Raw genomic sequence first — 26169 nt, forward strand, 5'->3', positions numbered from 1 at the left:
CCTGATCCCTCACACAGAGCCTAAGTGATTTCTTTTTTTTAATGTGCCATTCTTAAATATAAACACACTACTGAAGATTACTAGAAATTTTAGGAAATTTTGCAACATAAGAGATAGCAAGATAAATAGAAAACTAGACCCGAAAGAAAACAGATAATTCAGAGGATAGATGAGGGTATAAGATGAGTACTTTAAGTACTTACTAACATCAACTGAGAAATTTAAGAAAAGATGTTGCATCAGGAGGTCAACAGCAGGATACTATGAAAAAGAAGCAATCAGAAAGCAATAAGGAGCTCTTAGAAATTAAAGATAGGGATTGCCAAGTAAAATATTCAGAAGAAAGTTAGGATAACAGATTGAGCAATTCTCCCAGAACAGAATAAAAAGAAGTGTGAAATATGAGGGAAAATATAAGAGAAATAATTTCTACATAAGAAGCCCAATATCCTGAAAATGTGAGTTCCAGAAAGAGATAGTAGAGAAAATGGGGAGGGCATCATCAAAAACTAATACAAGATATTTTTTCAAAGATGAAAGAAAGGAATTTCCCAATTGAAAGGGTTTCCCAAGTGCCGTACAGAATTAATGAAAAAAGATTCATGTCTCAATGTGACATTGTGAAATTTCAGAACGTCGAGGATAAAGAGAAGATTCTAAAAGCTTTCAGTGAAAGTAAAGGTCAATTATAAAGGAATGAAAGTCAGACTAGCATCAGATTTTTAATCATCAGGGACTGCTATAATATGATGGAAAAATCAGTTTTAGTTTACAGTTCCATATCTACCCAAAGTGTCAGTCAAAAGCTAGGGGAGAATAAAGACATTTGGGGGCATGAAGGGATCAGAAAATACACTTTCCATATACCCTATCCTGTAAGTTACCAGGAGATAAGTTCTAACAAAATGAGAGAATAAATTCTCTTACCCTAAATTCTCTTACCCACAAAGAACAAACAAAACAAAAACACGGAAATAGTGATTAAAGAAATAGTGACTAACTCAGGAGAAAAATGAATTTCTCAGTATCACAGCTGTACAGCTGGAACTCAGTCCAGTTGGAATTGGATTTAAGAGGACTCTAGGAGGATATACCTAGGAAAAGAAGGAACTTAAGAAATCTGTGCAATTTGGAACAAATTAAGAAGATGATAAAGACTGAAGATTCAGGGAAATAAAGCAATGAAACATGAAAAACTTTGGGGAATACAGCATTGTGACCCTTTGGAAAAGACCTACTTGAGGGTGAAATCCAACAAACCAAGAGATTAGTCAAAATTTAAAATTTGGGGTTGGAGGAGTAGTTGAAAATGGACTGGTGGTAAATATTAAAAACATTTTAATATGGAAAAGCCTAAACAATTGTGGGAATGAAGATTTTTTAAAGAAACCAGACTTTGCCTTGGGTTTTCCCATGTCAATACCTCTTTAAAATTTTTTGCTTTAAAGAGCTTAGTATCTTCTAAAACTTCACCCAAATCATGCATTTAGTCAAGACAGGTCTGAACAGGACATCGAATATTAAGATCCTCTGCCTTTGGCAAGTGATGCTGTTTACCTCATGCTGATTAAGATTGAGGAACTAACAGTAGCATTGTAGACAAAGAGTAGGTTCAGTGGAGTGAGGAAATTGGAGGGCATGAATAGGAGGTTGTGGTCAGAGGGGAATTTCAAGAGTTTTAAATGATAGTTACCAAGTATGACCACATTAGCCAGTAGTTGTAGTAGACGTGGAAGTGATGGAGAGGAGAAAGTTAAGGAATGTAAAGGCATGTCAGAAGGCATGGAATATGCTAAAAAACAAAATATGAGCCATTGAAAAAGGATGAAAGGAATGTCCCAGAAATTAGTAGAAGAGGAATACTAAAGGATAGTATAAATAAAAGCCATAAAAATAACAGATTTCTTCCTTATGATTCATGTATTACTCAGAGGCCTCTGAATTCCTAGAACTTCTATTGAGAAAGTATTTTTGGAATTTCTGTTCCAAATCACTTAATAGTACCATTAAAATATTGTATTTCACTAATTTGTTTCACTGTTACATTCTCAATGCTATTAGGCTTCTAAACACATTGATCTTCAGGATTTCCATAATAGTCTTGAAACAGGAGGGAAGGCGGCAGGGCACAACCATTGAAAGAATGACACAGCCATTGAGTATAGGACAAATACTACTTAGAACCAGTTAGGCCCAAGATGGCAGAAGAGTTGACTTCCAGTAGACCTTGGGTCTCATTACACGCTCATTGTAATACACTAGCATGCTAAGTGGCTCACCCAGAGGCACCACGACAGTTCTGAGATTGACCATAAAAGGCCAAAAAGTGGGTGATGGCCCAATATCTGGAAATCCCTGCCCCTTCCCCCAAATAGTTGGAATAATCCTTCTACTTGTATAAAATTACCCAGCCTATAAAAACTAACTAACCCCAAGGCTGCTCTCCCTTCTGAGACAGACTGCATTCTGTCTATGGAATATGTATCTCTCTAAATAAACTTGCTTGCTTTCACTTTACTATGGCTCACGCTTAAATTCTTCCCTGCATGAAGCCAAGGACCTTCACTTGGCAGGACCTCTCTCAGGGACTCACCAAAGATCTGGGACATGACCATCCTCTCGCACCCCATTTTTCTGCAAGTCTCCTCCAAATGTAGAGCATGTATTGACTTGCATGTGAGGGCCTGATTATCTCATACTTGATTAGTTAATAGAACTGAATGATTATATCTGGCAGCCAAGACAATTAATTACAGTGTCATCAATCTTCCCAGTGACAACTTCGATATTTTTGGTTGGGATTACAATGACTGAGAATATAGGGGGAAAAGAGAAATTTCAACCTACTTTTTTTTCTTTACTATCTCCATTTCTTTCACCCCATAAACACACACATCATTCCTCACAAAACTGCCCCATCTAAATCCTAAACTTCATTGGATTCTAATAGTAATATAACTAATACTTGAAATACTGACACTACTGAGTATAATATGAGGATCCATGGCTAGAACAGTTCAGATAAACTACAAGCACTGTAGCTTTTGTTACGAATATGGAGAAATTCCCTGTTCTAGCATCAAATTAGTAATTGGTTCCTGACGCGAATAACTCTTAGAGTTGAATTTCTGTGTACGTTTCCTTTGGATTAAACTCTTAGAGGCAAAATATCTGGGTCAAAGAGTGTGGTAGGCTAGATAATGCCACCCCAAAAATGTCCACACTGTAATCCACGAAACCTGGGAATACATTAACATAATAAGGGGGACTTCAGAGATGTGATTAAGAATCTCAAATGGGAAGAGCAGCTTGGATTTTCCAGGTGGGCCCAATATAATCACAAGGATCTTTATGTTACCGAATTAAGTCTTACAGACCGTGCTCAGGCAAAGCGCCTCAGCGGGGGAGGGTTCTTTTTCTGTTCCGGTTTGAGCAGCCAATAATAAAACCGAAGCTGAGATTGACACAGCACAAGCTTTATTCAGTGGCCGAAGAATGAAGAAGCCGGAACTAAGTTTACAGTTCAGCTTCTTGTCCACCTGGTAAGAGGGGTTTAATTTTAAAGAGTGAAAACAAAGAGAGGAGGAGGCTAAGAATGGGGAATCATATGCATTAGTCTACTGGGGAAGGGGCAGTGCTTTTTTGAGGGAGTGGGGTGCCACCCCCTTTTTATCGTTTTTTGGTCCTTAATGCCTGGCACTTCATATGCTGTGTCATTTCATATGCTAATAAAGTAAAATATAATGAGACTCAGAGTCTGTTGGAGTTCAGATTCGTGGCTGTCTTGGACCCAGCTGGTTCCATCTGGGTTGTTTGTTTGTTTTTAGCTTCCTTTCTTATTTCTGGACCCTTTAACTTAGAGATTTATGTTAACTTCTGCTAAAGGTTGGGGTTGGAGGTTGTGAGTAAAGACCTGGAACAGCTCTGGCAACATTTAAAATAGGTGATGTGATGATGGAAGCAAGAGGTTGCAGTGATTCGAGGAAAGAGCCATGAGCTAAGCGGTACAGGTAGCCTCAGAAGCTGAAAAAGTCAAGGAAATTAATTCTCCCCTCAGGGCCTCCAGAAGGAACCAGCCCTGCCAACACCTAGACTGTATTCCAGTGAGACCGGTTTTGAACTTCTACCCTCCAGAACTGTAAGTAATAAATCTGTGTTGTTTTATGCCGCTAAATTTGTAGTAATTTGTTACAGCAGCAATCAGAAACTAATGCAAAGAGTTTACAAATAGTTTCAAGGTTTTAATATCCAAAATTTCCCATCAGCAGTGAATAAGAGTATCTATCTTTAATCTCTGTTTTTCATATGTTCTTCTAATATAAGTAATCTTTAAACTTTTCTAGGTGTAGGATATCTCCTCTCTTTTTATCTCACACAAGTATCTTGAACCTGATAGATCCACAGAAGTATATATTAACAATGTGGATGAATTTCAGTAGAGTAAGAAAACACTGAAGAAAAATTTGATCTGAATTTTCTTTGAAGAAATGAATAAGTTCTATGTTTGAGTCCTCTGAGTGAAGTTGAGTATATCATGTGTTTTGGTGTTAGAAAGAAAAAGCATCAAGTAGTATGTGTAAATATATCAGGAATCCCTTGTCTCATGCTGAAAGGGCAAGCTTAGGAGACCTACTGTGTTGTTGTTATCAAAATGAGACAAGATTGGAAAAACAATTATAGGAAATAAATAGAAATATACTCCACAAATCTATATACACCTGAAAATAGATCATGATTAACATTCTGTTTTCATCTGCATTCTAACACAGGTTTCTATCAAGTTGCCCCTTTTTTCTTCATTGCTTTATTGAGGTATAATTTACGTATAATAAAATGCACATGTTTAAAGTATACAATTTTATAAGTTTTGACATGTATAAAACCTGAGAAACCACCACCATGATGAAGACAATGAACAAACCCATCACCCCAAAAAGTTTCCTTATCCTCTTTTGTATTCCCTGCTCTCCACTCCTTCCCACGAGCTTCCATCTGGTCTGCTTTATGTCACTACAGATTAGTTTGCAGGTGATTAAGGTTATATAAATGAAATTATACATATGTACTTTTATCCTCTGGTTTCTTTTACTCAAAATAATTCTTTTGAGATTCATCCATGTTGTGTGTACAGTACCTCGTTGCTTTTTATTGGAATAGTAGTTCATTCTGTGGACATATCACAGGTTGTTTATCCATTCATCTATTGACAGACATATGAGCTGTCTTCAGTTTTTGGCCATCATAAATAAAGTGGCTATGAACACTCATGTACATGCCTTAGTATGAACATATGCTTTTGTTTCTCATGGTTAAATATCAGGAAGGCAATGACAGGGAATATATATGTTTTTAACTTCTTAAGAAACTGCCAAACTCTTTTCCAAAGTAGCTGTACCATTTTAGTCTCTTTACAGTCTCACTGTCTGTGTGTGTGTGTGTGTGTGTGTGTGTGTGTGTGTGTGTGTGTGTGTGTGTTTGTGTGTGAGAATTCCTGTTACTCCACATTCTAACTCATACTTGTTTTGGTCAGTCATTTTTCATTAGCCATTCAAGTAGGTATGTGGTAGTATCTTGTGGTTTTCATTAGCATTTCTCTAATAACTAATGATGTTGAAATTTTTTTCGTGTGCTTACTTGCCATTCTTGCTTGGTGCCTGTTCAAATCTTTGTCAATTTTTATTGGGTTTATTTATTGTTGAGTTTTCAGAGTTCATCATACTTGACAAAAGTCTTTTAAAAGGAAATTTACTTTGTATGACTTGAATCCTTTTAAATGCATTGAGATTGGTTTTATGGCTCAGAACATGGTCTGTTTTGGTAAGTGTTCCATATTCACTTGAATGTGCTGTTGCTGTTGGGTGGAATGTTCCATAAATGTCAGTTCAAATTTGTTAATAGAGTTTAAGTTTTCTACATCCGTGGTAGGAAGTTTATAATCCCTCAGATATCCAATGAGGTATCACCTCACACCAGCCAGAATGGCCATCATTAAAAAGTCCACAAATGATAAATGCTGGAGAGGGTGTGGAGAAAAGGAAACCCTCCTACACTGTTGATGGGAATGCAGTTTGGTGCAGCCATTATGTAAAATAGTATGGAGATTCCTCAAAAAACTAATATACTTACCATATGATCCAGCAATCCCACTCATGGGCATATATCTGGAGGGAACTCTAATTTGAAAAGATACATGCACCCCAACATTCACAGAAGCACTACTTACAATAGCCAACACGTGGAAACAACCTAAATGTCCATCGGCAGATGACTGAATAAAGAAGCAATGGTATATTTACACAATGGAATACTACTTAGTCATAAAAAGAATAAAATGTCATTTTCAGCAACATGGATGGCCCTGAAGATCGTTAACCTAAGTGAAGTAAGCCAGAAAGAGAAAGAAAAATACCATATGATATCACTTATATGTGGAATCTAAAAAAAAATACTATACAAATGAACTTATTTACAGAACAGACACAGACTCACAGACATAGAAAACAAACTTATGGCTAGCAGGGGGGAAAAGGGGTAGGAAAGGATACATTGGGAGTTCAAGATTTGCAGATACTGTTATACATAACATATACAACAAGTTTCTTCTGTGTAGCACAGAGAACTATATTCAACATCATCTAGTAACCTATAGTGAAGAAGAATATGAAAATGGATATATGTTTGTGTATGTATGACTGAAATATTATGCTGTACCCCAGGAATTGACACAACATTGTAACCTGACTATGCTTCAATTTAAAAAAAAAAAGAGAGAAAACTTGTGAATGAAATGGCTCAACTTCTGTTAAGGACCTTTGAAAAATCATGGAGAATGGGAGAGGTACTGATGGGAACAACAGAGAAAGGATACCTGGTAATGTAAGAGAGAAGGAATAATTGTAGGAAAATATCCTTGAGAAAGCAAGAAGGGACAGGATCCAGTTCATAAAGGTGTAGGCCTTGGGAACAAGGACAGTTTATTCATTGTAAGTTATTAGTGGACATGCAGGGGACTGGGTAGAATTGGAAGTGAGTAGATGAGATTGTTTTCTTATGATTCCTTTTAATTTCTCAGAGAATTATTAGTTGAAAGTAAGGAAGATAAATGGGAGTATTGGAGATTTGATTAGACAGAATGTGTAAAACCATTTTCTTGGATAATGGGAAATCAAATTTTTCTAAAGAAATGCAATGAAATTGTTAGGCAGTGCTGAAGGGTCACTGGATATTGGTGTTTATTAATTTAAAATGAGACCAGTCAGAGCAGTTGTCTGGCTAACGAAAAACATTTTCGATTGCTCTGGTATAGCTGCAGAATAGGGAGAGACTTGGGTTTAACCAGGGTTGGAATTGTTCCAAATGAGTATAATGTAGTTAGATGAGATCAAACAAACTGTTTTCAAGGGACTGCTTACCTGGATGGATCACGGGATATAAGCTGGGTGAAGAGATTTATGCAGATATGAGGTAGGGGATTAGTGATCAATGGATGGAGGAAATGACTTTTAAAAAGTAGAGAAGAGGAAAGATAGGCAATATTCAAAGAGATGGATGCTTGAAATAATAAAGATATCAGATATGTTGAAATTACGAGTGATGATAAGGTAAGGTGGAGGAAAAGATGAGGCCACATGATTTGGATATATCAACTGTGGGATTTTAAAAGTGCTAGGAATGGTGATAGAAGTACTAGAGATAAGACAGTGACCCAGGTCAGTGAGGGGGAAGGCTAGGAGGTAGGTAGATGACTGTAGAAAGGTGTGACTAGTCTGTTTTAATTATTGCCTCCTGTTTGGGATTGGTCTCTTGGGTAATTAGTAGTGATGAGTCTGAGGTTTGTGGTATCATACTAGAAGAGCGTGGCCTAAGCTAAAACACACAGAGCATTCTTGGCTTATTTATAGATTTCAGTGGATAATTTCTCAGGCAATGAAGTGGCCATCCTGGAGTAGAGGAAGAGATTAAACTAAGGGAGAGGAGTGGAGTAGAACCCACTAGTTACTTTTGGTAGACTTTGTTCTCAGAAAATATGAAAAAACTTAAGTGATCTTTTCAAAGGGAGTCTTCAAAAATGCTCTCTTAATGTATTCGGCTATTTGTTTGGGGCTCTTCTTGGTTTCAGATTCCACTGGAGTGATTGTTCTAGGATAAGAAAATCTATGTTTTGAAAAAATCAACAGCAATAAAACCCAAAACTGGTGCCTATGTCCTAATGGTACTGCTACCTATAGGCAAAAACATCATGGCTTCTCTTCTAAAGACCCTACTTTCAGATATCCACTGCAGTTCTTAGGATAAATAGTGCCAGAAGGTCATCTCCTTAATACCATATGTGTGACTGTCTAGTTCTCTCTATTGTTCAATGATAGTATGACCAGTCTTATTTCAGGATCAAAGTGCAGCCAATGTAGCTCTACTTGAAAAGTGGAATCCAGAGACTATAACATTGGATGTCAATGCAAAAATAAAACTGCTGCATTTAATTAGGTTCCAGCACTGCAGCCTACTGCTTCTGCTTCTCTCCCTCTCCAGCTTCCACCACTTTTGTTCTTCCCTAGTGGATATGTCACCTTTAGACATAAAATTTACCCTGTTCTCTCCAGGAAACCAGCCACAGAACTAAGTTCTATTTTTCTTGGTCTTCCCCATCTTTTCTCAGAGTGGCAAGTGAGAAGATCAAGACCTCTCTATTCCACCCCAACATCCAACTAACTCTTGGTCTCAGTTAGGATTAGATTTGGCTGCATGTGATCACAAAATCTAAAATAATAGTGGCTTAAGCAAACTAAAAGTTTATGTCTTTTATGTAAACAAATCCAGAGGGATAATTTTTTAAATTTCTCATTTTAATTTCTAATTTAATATCAATCAATATACCCACATAAATAAAACTCTTTTGAGCCTATAATAATTTTTAGAAATTTTAATTGATGTATAATTAACATATAACATGTTAGTTTCAGGTGTACAACATAATGATTTGTTATTTGTGTATTTTACCAAGTGATCACCACAGTAAGTCTAGTTAACATCATTACTAGACATAGCTACAAATTTTTTTTCTTGCGATGAGAACTTTTAAGATCTACTCTTAGCAATTTTCAAACATTTATTGACTGTACTGTACATCCCCAGGATTTATTTATTTTATAACTGAAAGTTTGTTCCTTTTGACTTCCTTCACATTTCACCTACCTCCCACTCCCTGACTCTTGCAACCACCAGTCTGTTCTCTGTATCTATGAGGTTGGTTTTTTCGTGTTTGTTTTTTAGAGTCTACATATAAAGGATATCACATGGTATTTGTCTTTCTTTGTCTGATTTACTTCACTTAGCATAATGCCCTCAGGATCCACCATGTGTTTCATATGGCAAGATTTCATTTTTTTTAAATGAATGAATATTCCATTGCAGAGGGACTTAATTCATACCTCACATGACAACTACTTGAATTCATCAGTCATTTCAGCCTTTTCCAGTTCTCCACTCTTCCGTTGATGGGATGAGGCCCTCACCTTCATGGTCCAAAATAGCTGCTAGATCTCCAATCATTATCTTCACTCCAGACAATAGGAACAAAGAAGGCACAAAGAAAGATGTATCTTATCCCTTTAAGACATCTTTCCAGACTTTGTATGTATCAGTGGCTAAAACCTAGTCATATGGCCACATCTAGCTTCAGAAGAGGCTAGGGGATGTAGTGTTACATTTGGATAATAATATGCATGGTTTAATTTCAACATTCTTATTTTAAGGAAGAAGGGGAGAGTGGTTAATTGGAGGCAAATGTTTGTCCTGCCTTTCCTTCCCTACTCAATACACAGACACAACAGCAAGAGACAGCCTTGCCCTTTGAGAAGTTGACCAAAGTTTAATATGGTTTAATTATTGTGGGGTGTGGGGCATTGTGAGCAGAGGTAGGAGGTTAGGTTCTGAGACTGAAGAGCCTGTAAGTCATGTTAAAAAAAACAGAGAATGAGCTTGAGGGAGCCACTGTAAGATTTTAAACAGGTGTGTGACATGCAGTTTTATTTTAGGACCACTTTTGGAGGCTGTGTGGATTACATGTTGGAGCAGGACAACTTGAAGAGATTCATAGTGACGCTGGTAGGCAGATTTCATAAAATGATGGGGACAGGCATCTGACAAAAAAGCAATCCCAAATCTTGGCCTTTCAGACCCTTGATCTCCTCACTTTTGATCATTTCATCTACTCACTTTATTACTATTATGTGGATCACTTCAGAAATCTTTTAAACATAATTTTTTACCTTTCTAGCTAATCTGATTTAGCACCCTAACTTCAGAAAGTCTTTACTCCCAACACTGTCTCTATCACTTTTCAATATACATCTTGGTTTCTGAGGGGTATTGGTTGCAGGACGTCACCACCTGCCCCACCACCTGATACCAAAATCTGTAGATGCTCAAGTCCCTAACAGTTGGCCCTCTGTATATCAACCACTTACCCACATCCAACTCCTGTCCTCATGCTCTCTTTACCTAGTTTAGCTTCCATGCTTCTTTCTAAACCTCTCCCCTGGACATATCTTCAGTTCTCTCTCTCTCTCTTTTTTTTTTTTTCCATCTTTTTTTTTTTTTAAAGTTTTGGACATATCTTAAATTTTCTTGTCTGTTTCTCTTTATCATGACCTTTGGTTCTGTTAGTCCCTCTTTTTCTGATGGCATATTCTCACAGCATTTAAACTCAAGTGTCTCCTATCTGAAAAACAACAGTCAGAAATTTTCTCTAGGATACATGTTCCCCTCCCACCTACTCTCCCTTCTCACATTCATGGCCCAGTTTATTTGTTGCCCCAGCTCTTTACTTCTTCTGAACTCTTGGGATCTACAAGGAAATTGAAGTCACCAAGAATAACGAATGACAGGAATATTCGTTGAGAAGATAATAACTTAGGGGCCAAACTCCTCAGTAAATGGGGGTAAAGGAGGGTGGTGGCTTAAAGGTTAGGAGATAGGACTCTTATTACAGTTTTAGAAAGGAGGACCATCCAATTATGACCAACCACTGACATGAGAGTAAGGAGCTTGAAGCCAGCTTTACACTAGTTAAGGGAAATAATGTGACATTTTTTACGTAGGAGGAGGAAAACCGTTGTGGAGGAAACCATATGTGCATGTCTGTATATGTGTATGCTGTCATTTATATAAAAATGTGTAAGTATGAATGTGTGCATGTGTGTGCATATGTAAGCATAAAATTATGTCTGGAAGAGAGTTCACCAGAATATTAATAGTGGCTACCACTGGGTGGTAGGATTTGGGTTAATCTTTACTTTTTTATAGTGTTTTTTTAATGCTTGAATATTCTTTTAAAATATGTATCATCTTTGAATTTAGGAGAATGCAAAGTTATTTATCATTTGGGGAAAAAATTTTAATGGATTGTTCTGAAGTAGCACTGGTCCTTGCCTTATCTTTATTTTAAATACATATATAATGAGCAGGAGAATAGAAATAAAGAAGAGCAGATGGGAAGAGACTTAGTCTTCTCGTTTCATGGGATTATAAGATTTAAGGAGGTGGATGAAGATTTGCTATAGGAATGCATTTAAATCACATCCTGGCACAAACCTAGAGACACAGGTTCACCCCACTGCATGAAATCAGAACATGAACCAATTTTCAAGTTTTTGCTTCCATCAGAAAAATGAGAATATTGGAATTTATTAAATAGCAAAATCTGAACAGTTGCAACATTATATGAGATAACTTAAGCCAAGTATCATGACCAAAAAAAACCTGCTAGAATTTTGTCCTTTTCTTTAGAAAAAGTGATATTTAACTTGTTTGTTACAAACCACTAACCTCAGTAAATGTCATCTGCTTATTGTCAGAGTTATTAGATTGCAGTTTATGGGCCCAAAAGGGAAATGTACTCTTTCAACTGCTGGAATATAGCAGTTAATTTTTATTATGCTGAAGGATGATTTTTCCTTAAATTACTTGGTAAATTTTACTCAATTCCTTTCTAATACATTTTAAAAACTGATCCTTTAAAGAATAAGGAAAAAAAAACACCACTAAATCATACACATGAAACAGCACACATACTTTGTGAGTGCCATTACAGGATGACAAACCCAAAATAGAAATGTACACACTCTTCCATTCATGTAATGAATATTGAGCACCAGTTTTGTTTCAGGCGTTGAATTGGCAACTGAGAATACCATGATGAGTAAGACAGCAGTTATTATCTTAACGGATCTGAGTCTCATGGAGACCAGACAAGTTAGTAGGCAGTTACACAGAGTGGTACTTGCTTCCCTGGGAATGCACAGGGTGCACATGTGAGCACATAGGAGGGGTTCCTATACCATTCTTCAAGAGTAAAGGAAGATGCCTTGAAAAAGTTCAAAGAAAGACAAATATCCTTTAATTATGTTTTTTAAAAGACCTTTAACTTTTGCATTCTCTGGCAGTGTTTGAAATAAGTTGCTACAGGATTGTGTTGCTTAAGTAGGATATGATGGGTGGCATTTATTATACTCTTGTGACTTGGATGGACACCTTGATGAAGCACAGAGAATATGCATGAATCAGGACAAAGAAGTAGGCACAGGGGACAAGGACAAAAGCTAGGATAACATAAGTAATAGTGAGTGACATTTGTCATAAAGTGGTGTTTTTTTTTAAGTTCATTTGTGTCATATTTTATTTTTTTAATGGAGGTACTGGGGATTGAACCCAGGACCTCATGCATGCTAAGCATACACTCTACCACTGAGCTGTTATTCCCCGACCCACCTAGGTGGCATTTAAAAATGGTGCTTAGGTTTGAATAGGCAGTACACATCTATAAAAATATGAGTAAACAGGAAAATCTGTCTTTGAGATCCTACCTTTTAAAGCCATCTTTATCCACTGTTTACACATCTTTAGTCCAAATTTCCCTCACTAAATCTTCTAACCTCTTATCTGTGGGCGTATTCTCTGTGTTGTGGTGGCCTGTGCAGGTTGTACCCCAAGACCCTGACCCTTGCTGGCCATAGTTGATTGGATTATGCAAAGACTCCTCCTGGACAATCAGATTCCTTAAGAATTTGGAATTGTGACTTGGAAGTAATTGTCGGATTCTATTTGGCACTTAAACAAGAAAGTGATATAAAGCAGGAAAAACAAACACCCTCCTCTACCACCTCCCACCAAGGGTGCAGAGAAGCAAAAAAAGAGACCATGTGATGAGAAACAGGGATAGAGCAGGGGGAGGGTAGGGGAGCACACCAAAGGCTTTGTTTTAATACCTCATGAACACTGTATTTCCTGCCCTCTGGTTCCATGAACCAAATATGATCCCTTATAGTAATCTCCTTTTACTTAAAATAGCCAGTGTAGGTCTCTGGTTGAGTCAGATTCTTCTTAAGGCAGGAAGAAAGTAAAAGCATTTGTAGACATGGATAAAGGGTGTCTTTTACCTCAGGAAAAATAAATCCTTGTATGCTATCAAGTGTAGAGACAGAGGAGGGGGCACTATACACTAGAAATATCCTGAGCCTCCACTGGACCTTTATGTGTTGCTTCATGACTGTCATTTCTGTATGTGTGTGATCCGTTTGCTTAACAGCCCCTCCTGTAACTTAATGGGCCCCCTTGGTGCTTCCTTTTGGCTTATACCTTTTCTGCCAACTGCCTCAGTCGTCTCCATTTCCCCATTTTCTGTATGCCTGGGGAAATAGGAAAAATTTCTGATTATGCTTAACTTTTCCTAATAGACCACAGGCATATGGATAGGCTGCCATGAATGTTTCTAGTCAGTTTCCTCTTCTGTACCATTGAAATACTGTCTACTCTTCAGAGTTGCAATGAGAGTAAGGAAGGTAAAGTGCCTAGTACCACACTTAGTCAGTTCCTGTATAAAACATTTTAAATGTTTTATTTGGAAACGTTTCAAAGTTTGCAAGAATAATGCAAACAATGCTTTTGCTCATTATCTATTTGTTAAAACATTTTGCTTCATTGATTTCTCTTTCTTGATGTAATTTTGTATTTCTGAATCATTTGAGAATAATTTGCATATGTTATGGTTCTTTACTTCTAAATACTTTAGTGTGTATTTCCTTAGAATATATTCTTACATAAGCACAGTATTTATAAACTTCAGTAAATTCAACATTGATAAAATACTATTTTCTAATCATCCATGTATTGTTTTTTGAAATTTATTAACAAATATTAGACTTTATCAATTTTTTTTTAAGTGGAGGTACTGGGGATTGAACCCAGGACCTCATGCATGCTAAGCATGCACTCTACCACTGAGCAATACTCACCCTCCCCATATTCTAATTTTTTCAATTGACCCAGTGTCCTTAATAGCATGTTTTCTTCTCTAGTATAGAATCTGGTCTAGAGTTAGATATTGCATTTAGTTGTCACGTCTATTTAGTCTTCTTTAATTTAGAACATCTATAAAGGCTTAAAAAAATCGTTTTATAACATTGTCACTTTTGAAGAATAGCGCCTTTTTATTGTCCATAGCCTTTACTGGATAACATAATTCCTGGCATGGGATTCATGCTTATTTAAATCTTAAAGACAATCTCCAAATGGGAAAGACAAATGATTGGTAAATGCTCATCTGGGCTGCAGACTGTTCAGAGCTGTTTACTTTGCCTTAACCAGTAAAGCATATATTATGTAATCATTTCTCAGAATTAAATATTATTTTTAACATAAAGATACCTAGCTCTATTTTACATTCTTGCCTACTCTTATAACATTTCACTGATGTACTGATTCAGTTTTAGAGTTCCTCTTTTGAAGTTTTAATTTTTAAACACGTCTATTTGTCAAAATTAGCCATTTTTCCTGATTTGCAAATGAGGCAAAACCAAATAAACACTTTTGTGCCTTATAACATACTTTCTATATTAAATTTAACTTTTCAATCCACAGAATATAGACATTTTGCATTTAGGTCAAAATTCTGGTCCTCTGGACAAAATTTAACCATTATGGGAAAATGGATATCAGTTATATATTAGAAAAATAAGACTTTTTCGTTGCAAAATGAATAAGAGACTACAAAACAGGTTACACTAATCTCAATGAAGTACAGAATTACATTTAATACTAGGTTAAGAACTTTATACATTTTCTGTATTAAAATACCAGAGGATACTAATCTTTCTTATTTTAGTGCACATAGCACTGAGTCCATCAACAAAACTTGATTGTCTTGTTTCAGTGTACTTTTTTCTAATTTTTTTATGCATAAATCTTACTACTATACCCCAGATTGTAAACAGAAAACCAAGAATTTTTTAATATTTTTCTCTAGAGTACAGTGCACATGATAGGTATTCAGTCAACTCAGATTAAGTGTTGTTTGCCAGAAGTAGAAATTGATACCTGTTGCAACATACTAATACAGACAAACCTGCATGGAGTCTTGAGTCCCCTTCTTAGCTGGCTGTGGCCTTGAGTAAGTCTTAACTTTCCTAATTATCAGTTTTCTCATCTGTAAAGCAGGGATAATAATAGTTCCTGCCTCATAAAAAGCAGCATGAGATTGGTATAGAAGCTTTGCAAATAGAACAAGCCTTGTGAGATGAATCTAGTTTGGCCAGTATTTCCATTCTACATTTTAGTACTCAGCATATTAACTTAATGTGTTTTAGGTTAACTTTTTGTGCTACTAGTTGCATATATCTTATTATTCATAAGCAGCTCAAATAAAAAATTTTGAGTCACCATAAATATGACAGAGTGAAATAATGCCACCTCTGAAGCACCCAAAATCTGAAGCACAGCCTCGCATGAGGTTGTCAGGATTTTAAAAGTAAATTATGAACCATCACAGGGTACAGGGATCTCAAAATGGCTGGTGTGAAAGTCATCAATTCTGTGACAGAAGTAGAATCCTGGCACTCTAAATTGCACACAAATCATTTGGGGGTTTTTTTAAACTGCAGAATCTGATTCAGTAAGTCTGGAGCGGGGCTGAGATTCTGCATTTGTAGAATGTGTTTAGTGCAATGTTTTGATGCTTTCACTTCAAAGACCAACGGTAAACATACTGAAACTGTTTCTAAATGTTTAGGGTGTATAGAAAACAAGAGCCGTGTTTACAAAATTATTTATTTACATTTTAAGCTCTTGGTAAAATATATCTAGGACAGAATGGCTAATAGGAAATATACAAAGTTGATATAAACACATACACATTAATCTTTACATGAAAAGAATCCTAGTGATGGCTTTAGATAAACTCAGGTTTTCCTTCACAAAATCAATGTCCCCAATGTGATAATGTCTTCTCATAAGAATAGATATAACTTATTCAAAAAAATCTAAGAAACAAAAAGCTAACTTGTATTTATTAATAAACAGCTATACATATGTCATAAAACCAAAACTATTTTAGAGTGCTGAGGTGTTCAGATAAGTCCAAACATGATACAATGAATAAGTTTTAAATAAGGAATGCTTCGGTTATTAGGTTTTGACTTAGCTTTGGCGTTACTTACATATCATTCCAATGAATTATTAGGTTATCTGTTCAAAACAAAGCTTGCTTAATACTATTACAAAGCACTTAGCCTTGCCTTGAAAATGCTGACAATATCAACACATTTATTTCTCTTTTCCTTCGCTCAGAAAAAAAAAAATCACAAAAATGAGAAACTCATTTTCACATGTTAAATCCATCATAAAGTCTTATTCATTCTTCAAAAAACAGAAATCCTGCCCTTGGTATTTGTACATTATTGAAATACTAGACCTGTGAGAACTCCTTCTATACTTGGAAAGCCTATGACTTTGTGATCTATTTATGTAAAATATGTTTAAGGTTAAATACATGAACAATGCATTTGAAGCTTCTGGGAAGAATTCATATTTAAAATAGTTTTTAAAATCTGGGTTTATTAAATTTTAGAAAAATAAATAAAATACTATGTTTGGTTCTACCCCTCTCCTTCTACTTCTCTCCCTTCACAGGTTTAAGCATAAGAGTTCAGGCTTCTAAAAAGCAGAAGAAAGCAAATAGAACAATCTAGGTTTTATCTACATTTTCCTTTTCTAAGGGTAACATTATCACAAAGGCAAACTTGATTCTCTTTCCTTGAAATGAAGATTCTATCTTCTAAGACTAAGTAACTGTTCTTAAGAAATGAAGAGAATTTAAGGAACCAGTACTTTTTAATGAACAAGGAGTTAAATGCCTATGAAATAAGACATAACTTGTGATTTTAAAGAGTTCTATTATAAAGTCTGAAAGCAAAATCTAAACATTTAATAGTTTAATTTCTTTAAAAGGTCTTTTAAAAGCTGTAAGCTATATTCTAAGTTGCCAGTTAAATTCCCACTCTAAACTAGTCTACAAAAGTAATCTGCTGCACAAATGTATAAATTTAAGGTAACTCTATTTCTCATGTTGATCTTTTTCCCAATCTTATGAGTGCAGTAAAGCAAGAAGTAAGCACCGAGACGTTAGTTAAATTAACTTTCATTTGAGCAGCATTTTGCTTTTGGATAAAGGGACTCTAAATGTAGTCTAAAACTTTCCAGAAGTCATATTTACATTTATTGTACAACATCTTATATACACATAAATACAAATTTATAAGAAATAAACAAATTAACCTACACTTTTCATAATGTAAAAAATAAAAATAAAAAATATAACATATGATCATAGGCTAAGCAATCTATTTGAGAAATATGCTTGATGTTCAGTTCTGATGGCAAAAACCTCGAGTAACTTAAAGCATATCACATAAGTACAGTACAGATAATTTAGTTTATTTATGATCTTAACCTAGGCATATCAACAGTTTTAAGTGAAAAAGATTCTCTGTTAAAGTCAATGCCACACAAGTCGTTGAGGTTACTAGTAATGTTTGCACTGAAGAAAGATCAGGGAAGGCATGATAGCAGACAACAAATGTTTGGAAGTGTAATTATAGGAAAGGGTTAAAATTAGTTCTTTTCCAGGGGAAAATCCGGAATTTCTGACAATAGAACTGTCCAAAAATGAAAAAGTCTGCTTCTTGATTATGATCTCCCAGTCCCACAAATGGTCATGCCTTGTCAGGGCCCTGGTAGCAAGGACTCCTGTGTTGGCAGGTGGGACTAATAGATGGTTAGGCCTGAGGAATTCTAAAGTTCCTTAGTGCAAATTATTTTGTAGAGAGAGTTTTTGACATGACTTCTTAAGCAGTTTGCTTCTTTTGTTCCTGCCCATACAGCAGTGTTTGATTTTGCTGTCATACCTCTTACCAATCGATGCGCTTGGCTTTCCTGGAATGCATCAAAGTGAAGTTTTGTGATTAATTACTCTTCCACCAAAACAAATAGGTGGCTGTGATAAGCTCTGTTTGTGTCCCACACATAGTAAGTACTCTACCAACTGTTGGCTGTGGTGGGCTAGAGGACGAGATTTTATTTGGGGGGAAAAAAAAGTTATCCAAATGTTTACTGTTCTGTAACATTCTGGGAGACTGAATGGAAGATCCCATTTGGGACTCCTTTACCTCAGATGGCATGCCAGTGCTTATCAAGTTAGAAATTCTTATCAGATCTGAGGTGCAGAGGAATAGGAAGCATGGAAATCTTGACCCATATTAAACAAACAAGCAAATAATAATTCTTCTATATTTTAGAACAGCTTTTAAACTCTTTAGAGTTTAATCAAGGCTTTTTTCCAGAAGATTAAATTCACTAAAAATTTAGAAATAAAAATCCCACTATGGCTCTAAATATAAGACAAATAAATAAGGTCACATGGTTTATACATTTCAAATTCTTTAAAGAGGCCCTACAGTATTTCAGGAAGACAGCTTAAAGTATTGTTCCCTGAGTTGTTGAGGCAACCCCAAATGTAAGTTCATGAACTCCAAGACTTTAGAGAGAGAAAAACCCACATGGTTTGCTTCTCTCTTTTCTAGGAGTGGCTGTTTACTCCAAAGCAGTTTGTTCAGTGCTTACCCTGTAGTTCAAATGCTTTAAGAATGTGGCTTTATCCATTTCTGAGAAGACAAACTCCCAAATGAAATTTCTAAGAAGGGGGGAAAAAAGGCTATGAAAAGAAAGTAAAGTTTTAACATTAGTTAACAGTGCAGCTGAGCAAATCGGTTTTATATCTGTAATACATCAAGAGTGGTAATACTGTCATCGGTGCTAGCGGGTAGAGTTCTGTGGGCTCCGGCTTTTCTGATCTCAGTGGTTATTGAGCCCAGCTTCTGTAACCAAACAGAAAGTCTACCAATTAACTCAAAAAACCAAAACTATTAGAAACAGAATGACTTTTCCATGTTTAAATACGTGAGAAGACACAACGTTTGGTTTTAGAATAAAGATTAAAACAACTAACTAATAATACCTCAAATTTAAAATATCTGCAATTTGTAGATGATAATTTGTACATAAGAGTGATTTTTTTAAAACTCATTCAAAACTAGGGTCTTAATATTCTTGAGTTCTTTTCATATCACCTTCTTGGATGGCTATTAGAATATCTTTTAAAATTCAAAGCTTGGGAATAATTCAAACAGTGAAATATGTATTTATTTGCAACTCCCATTATAGTCTATTTAGGAAAACTAATTACAGTGAATAGAGGCTTTAATTCTGTTGCTGGAAGTTTTAGGTCAGGCTTAACTTTAAGCCATCAAAGTTCTTTAAAAAAAAAAAAAGAAGTTTGAAAGAACATACTGAAATGTTCCATCCATTTCAGTAAAGTGCACAACTCTTGAGTGTATCCTTTGGCTTGGCTATGACCTCAAGGGAGGTGTAGAAGTCAGTGGTGCTGGTGTCAGATTCCTGACTATATTACTGAGGCTGGCAATCTTCTCTTCTAGGAGGTAATTTCTCTTTTCTGCTGTTTTTTGTCGCTGTTCAGTCATTTCCAGAGCTTTCAACAACTGGGCATTTTCAACATACAGATCCTTCACCATCGCATCTGCTTTAGTATTCTTGCAGAGCTAGAAACAGAACCAGAAACATCTTGACTCCATTTCTGTAATTCTTTTAAATTTAAGTTCTGACATAAGGACAGTTGTTTATAAAGGGAAATGGCTTCTATCAATTATAGTCTTTTATTTTATAATACAGCTTTAACGTCAGACTTGGCACCAGGGATACAAGTAGAGCAAATCCACTTATTCCAAGCTGTTTTGTTGCATTGTATGTTTGTAAAAGTCACTAATAAAAAGGACAGATTGATATTTGAGGGCTCAAAAATGAAGATATTTTTCGACCTAAATAAATTAGGTATTATTCATTTATTCATTTTCTAAAAATACCAAAATAACTTAAATTTCTGAGGTGTAGGATGTGAACTATGTTTTAACTCTGTTCTTAACAACAGATTCTTGAGCCTCCCATTCATAACTGCATACAACCTACTGATTATTTTAAAATTTGGCTCATGTATTACAACAAAGAGAGAAGATTTGGGCAATTACTTTTCCTAAACTCTTCTTTGCATAGAACCTTGTCTAGAAAATATATTCTAATCTTCATGGTTAGATTATATAGTTTAAGTTGAGGTGGGAAAACCTGTCAGCAGTCTTGGGATAATTTTATTATTGCTCCTGTTAATATCTTCCAATCTCCCTTCCTTCTTTACACCTTTAACTCCTCATTTGACACCCAGTTTCAAGCAGGGCATCTACAAGTATAAAGGTTTAAGGGAATAGAGAAAACTAAGGAGTGGATAATTAATTTACATAATAGCATTTCAGAGGGCAATGACAACGGCTTTCAAGCTGAAGTCCAGAACCTAGATGACTGGCAAGTGTAACATAATACTAACCTACTGTCTACTGAACTGCTTTAGTACAACCTTTCCTCCTTCCTTCCCTCCCTTATTAAAAAACGCTTTGATGACTCAGTAATGACCAGTAATGATGACCAGTAATATATCTGTAATATATCTACTACAGAATGAAATTCAAACTCTAGCTTAGCACATAAGACCCTCTACTGTTCACTCTTTTCTATCTCTCATTTCTTTTGCTTCTCCCAGGACAGGATGAACTGTTAATGCCAAAGTGTTTATAGATGTCCACAACCCGTATGTTACGCATTTTCTATATTTTTGAAAGTACTACCTGGCCAAATGCTCAGTACCTTGTAGGTGAACTACACTCCGTATAGGCAGGGGTTTTGTTTTGTTCGCTGATCTGTCTCTAGTGCTTAAAACAGGAACTGGCATGTAGTAACTACGTGTTGAATAAATGATTAAAGGGTTGACTCAGTAAATGCTTGTATAGGACTTTATCTCTATTCTGTGTATTACGATACAGTGCAAAGAACTGTATCTACCTCTGCATTAAGACTTTCTCTTGGGGTTATTATTCTTCGGTTTTATGAATCTAAAAAACCAGGTTGGGCAATTTCCACCCCACCCCCTGCCATAGTTCATCTCAATCTCAGATTCCAAAGAAGTTATAAAACTTTCCTAAAAAGTAGTCCTTTTTGCAGTGGATACACACAAAATTTCTAAACACTGAGGCCACACCTGCCGCCAGCATGAGAAAAGGATCAAGGTACTACTTAGTGATCCTGGATTTCAGAGTCAGATTCTAATTCAAAACACAGCGTTTTGGAGTCTGGCTGTAACCATAAGGTAGTTTTTGAGGTTGTCATAGTTGTTGTAAATAGGAAAGCTAAAGTTATATCTATTACCCCTAATTTTTTTTACCAATGTAAACTTTCTATTTATTTAAATGGGAATATTTCTTCTCTTGGGAAAAAAAACTATAAAAATTCAATTTGAGTTGAACCTCGTTAGAAATGCTTTAGGTCCATGTGAATCACTGTTAGCAAATATACATGTTTTAAAATTGCAGACTAACATATGACTCAAAAGAGCTTTGGAAAAAATAATGTAGAATACAGAATTCTTATTTTTGAAGTGGTATGGGAGAGAGTGAATCCTAAGTTCTTCTAAACATTTATAATAGGATTTGCCCTTATTAGACAATGAAAGTTAACAAGTTAATAGCAATAAAGGAATGTAAAACTGGAGTTAAAACTGGAATGTGAGGTGGGTGGGTAGAGATGACCTGGGAGTCTCACTTGTTCTTTGAGCTGATTCACTTTCTCCTGAAGAAGTCTTTTCACCAGCTTCAACTTCTGTTCAACTTCCATCATTCGTTCCTCCATGACAGTTACCAGGTGTTCCTGGTTTTCCTGAAGGAAAGAAAGAAAAGTATATTCTCATTTGAAAATTATCGCACACAAAAACACTAGTAGATAATTTTCCCCACAAGATGCCTAGAGAAAGGACAGCAAATGTTTGCCTTTGTAACAGGAAGGGTGGATTTCTGATGAAATGGAAGTTCTGAACACTGCATGGGTTGCACGTGTGAGAATAGTAACCCTATCAGAGAAAGAATCAAAAATTTAAAAAAAAAATCTTACCTGTGTTACTATCTTCCCCTGAGATAAAGCAAAATTCTTAAAACCCATAATTTAAGACCTATGTGTACTTCTTATAGTAAAACAGGTATTATCAAAAGTTAATTAAAAAATGGTTGTCAACCTTTCATCTGTGATTTGGGTATTTGCAATACTGTGGGCCTTTCAACAACAAAGTAAACAAAAATTAAGTTTATTCAGGATCACCTAACATTTTTAATCAGTAGCAGTGTGTGTCTTTTTCCTTTGAAATTGCTGATTACTGTGAGGGTGTTAATAATTTATTCTTCATAATAATGAGCCTCTTCCTGCTAGTTATTCTAGTTATGAGTTTCCCAAATTGACTTGTCAATTGAAGCAAATATCTGGATTGAAGGATGGGTTTATCATTGGAATAGATTTAAAACTGAAAATCTTCTCCCCATAAACAACTCCTAGATAAAATAGAGGGAAAAAACAAAAAACAGCTTGTCCTTCTCCCCTCACACAGCAGTGCTAGATTAAGGAGTTTGTGGGTTTTGGAGAGCAGAGGGACCTAGAAGAAGATTTAGAGTGGGACTGAATGCCCCTTCTCCCAGTCCACCAAAATGTTCATATAAGGAATTTCAGATTTTAAAATGTTCTTCAAATGTTTAAGCAAAACTCAGGTGTTAATGGCTGATGGCATAACCTGTCCTTAAAAATACTTTCAAAAAGGTGTCCTTTAAATAAGCACATAGAATGATCAAATGTAAGTTAAAAGCTAACATTTGTTTGGATATTAAATAATAGCATTTATTCAGGCATAAAAGAAACTAAACTGTGCAACTAATTTGAAGACAAAAATTGTAGTAAGCAGAAGATTAATGCACAAAGTAAATTTCAAGAAACAGGCCTCCAGAACATCTAAAAATTCTACGTTTTAAAAGATATAATGGCTTTTTAAAGTTCAAACATAAATGGAAAATGCCCAATTTCCAGTTGCCTTAAAAAAAAGGCAAAACAAAAAATAACAGACAATTCAAAGAACACAGGGCATGGCAAGAGAGTAGAGAAAGGAAAAACAAAAGCAGTCATATTTAAAATTTATTTTATTTCATCAAAAATTTCCTTTTTCCTGTCAAAAAAGTATTATACATCTTATATAAAACAGTATAAATAACCCTGATTTTCTTCAAATTCCATATATAAAAGTAATAATTTGTTAAAAATAGTTACAACATATGGAATGAGAAAATATATAGACTACATCCTTTCAAGAATCTCAAATCCACACTCTTTAAATGGTATAAATAATTATAACAAACTGAAATTCGTGAATTTGATTCACAGAATCTCATTTCTACATAAATAAGAAACATAATACTGCAAAGGCATAATAATAATAATAATAACAACAACAACAATAAACTTAAAAGATCACTTGATTCCAAAATATTTCTCAGCTTATGGCTCTGTGTTTGTGTGGTGTGCATGAGTGTGTGCATTTGAGTGTCTGCCATGGTAAGAAATGCCATCAATAACAGCCCAGTTTTCACAGGTGCCCAATCCTTCTGTAGGAATCTGCATGCACCGCTCGCTGCTCCGGTAGCAAGGCCTAGAGAAAGAAGGCAAGTGGTACACTTCACCCCGATGTCAAGATTATGTTTTTTAGGGGGGAGTCTAAATTCACACATTTATAATGCAAACAATTTTTAAAAGCACACATCAATACTACATACACAAGCGAAGGAACACAAAGGCAGAGGAAATCAAATCACACACAGACAACATACAGATTCTAATAATGTTCCATATTCTTAAAATTAGTGTCAGCTTAGTTACCGGAATCAGGAGAGCCTGCTGTGGTCTAGTGAGAGCAATAAGCAGTCCACCCTGCCATCTCACTGGAGGAATTTTTTTTTTAGCATAAAAGTCTTGCCAGTTTTTATCTATCAAATCCTGAAGTAATTAGAGTAAAAGGCTATTTTTTACTTTGAAACATCGGTGGGTGGTGTGGGAAGAGCACACTTTGAAAACAGTGCAGACGAGAAAGCAGTGTGCAGGATCTTAGCCTAAACATTTGGTTTAATATTCCGTTAAAAACTGAGGTCAGGTTTATAATTCAGTTCTGTAAGGAAGACTTGAAGCATCTAATACCCACCATCACAACTCCTGATTAAATTTCAGTATTTGGAAATTGAATTGAAATATAGGAAGCTTCCAAAAACATGGATTTTAAACCTCTGTTAGAAAGAAGACAGAAGTACATCATGCAAAAGCATAGATATATTAAAAGGAGAAGAAAACAGAATTGCTCCAGTATACAATTATGGTGCTAATGTGACTTGGCAAAGCCACTTTGAGGGGTTTACAGAAAGAGTTGAGAAATTCCTTGTCAAATGTCTGCTGAGAGGCAAGGTATTTGAAAAAAGAATAGCCAAACTAGAACGAATTATTTTAGAATTCTACAAACTAAGGAGTATTTTTTATTTTATTTCTAATTCTGAATAGACTAAATGGGCAAGACTAAAGAGTTGAGACTTGAAAAAGGAGGATCATGAATGAAACACTACAGAGAAATAACTTCGAAAACCTTGGTAATAAAAGATTGTGTCTGGTAGTGAGCTGGGATGACGCTAATTCTAAGGGAAGGGGAAAATATTTTCTTTAAAAAAGTTTTTCAAGTTAGAGCATTAAAAATTAAGTTAAATAAACTATGTCAACTAAAAAAGTCACTAATCACACATTCTACTTTGTTAGTTGTGAAAAGTCCCCATTTATGCATTCCATGGAACTCAGCAGGCTGCACTCTCTCTAGTACAGGAAAACCCAGGATGCTTTGTTAGTAATACATAGCCTAGAGCTGCACTTGAATTCTATAATGTTTTTGGCATCAGACAAGAGTGTTAGGTCAAGTGTGCAGAGCTCAAGTGATCCTGATACTTCATCATCAATTACAAATGTGCAAAGGAGACCCAGAACACTTAATTACACAGCACAGAGGCTGAGAGCTCAAAAGCAGCACTGAAGACACCAAAACCAGAGCAGCACTGCAGTTCTGTGGATTTGTAATACAGGCAAGGTGTAAAAGTCTAGAGAGAAGACTTCGCTTCTTCATCCCCACGTTTGAACTGGTATAACTTTCAAACAAACAGGTAAAATTAAACTAGGTGATCTGAGTATACTATTAGAGAAAGATCTTCATACCTGTGGTGTGTTGGTATCAGAAGTCCTGTTTTCAAGTTCCTCCTGCAGACATTGGTTTATCCTTTCTGCCTGCAGCAGCTGGTGTTGAAGCTGCAGAAACTGCTCCCTGGGAACCATCGGACAGACTTGCTGCTGGAGCAGCGGCAGATCCCGAGCATGAGGGGATGGGCTAAGCATCGCAGTGGACCTCAGGCGCTGCATCTGGAGGGTAAGGGCAAAGGCCTGATCAGCTGCAGTACCTTCAACCACAGAGCTGCCCTCTAAGGTGGCAAGCAGAGAGTAAGGAAGACTATGAATTCATTAAATAACTTGAAAACAGGACAGCACGTGATCCTGAGTAAGAATAAAGAATCATTTTGTTTAGGAGGCAATATATTTAATGAATAAGCAGGCCTTCTTAAAAGCTTTAGACTTAAAAAATTGTACTTCCTCACTCATGAGTGACCATAAGGACATGAGGTACACGATGTACATATGTCTGAATTCTACTTCATTTTTTTCCTTACACTAGAACATTTAATTATGCCTCTCTTAAAATTTTAAAAAACAGGTTGGAATAGGCTAAGGGGAGAAAGTGGTTATGCTTTAGGGTTTTGCCACTTTACTTATCAT

At 35.8% G+C, this 26169-nt stretch overlaps 1 protein-coding gene across 7 annotated transcripts in view; it reads right to left on the minus strand.

The window, feature by feature from the left end:
- Positions 1 to 16083: 16083 nt before the first annotated feature.
- Positions 16084 to 26169, minus strand: part of NIN (ninein) — a 93260-nt gene continuing 83174 nt past the window's right edge. For 5 of the 7 annotated variants that reach the window (XM_072963031.1, XM_072963037.1, XM_072963035.1 and 2 more), the window contains 3 exons: positions 25558 to 25758; positions 22048 to 22161; positions 16084 to 19946 (listed from right to left, as the gene is read on the minus strand). In XM_072963031.1, the coding sequence (XP_072819132.1) occupies positions 19737 to 19946; positions 22048 to 22161; positions 25558 to 25758 (525 nt within the window). In that variant the 3' untranslated portion in view covers positions 16084 to 19736. Of the gene's footprint in view, positions 19947 to 22047; positions 22162 to 23443; positions 23966 to 25557; positions 25759 to 26169 lie in introns of those variants that run through there. The other 2 variants (XM_072963034.1, XM_072963033.1) reach the window with 1 other exon arrangement.

This window comes from Vicugna pacos, chromosome 6 (assembly GCF_048564905.1).
Source record: "Vicugna pacos chromosome 6, VicPac4, whole genome shotgun sequence".
Classification (NCBI taxonomy): Eukaryota; Metazoa; Chordata; class Mammalia; order Artiodactyla; family Camelidae; genus Vicugna; species Vicugna pacos.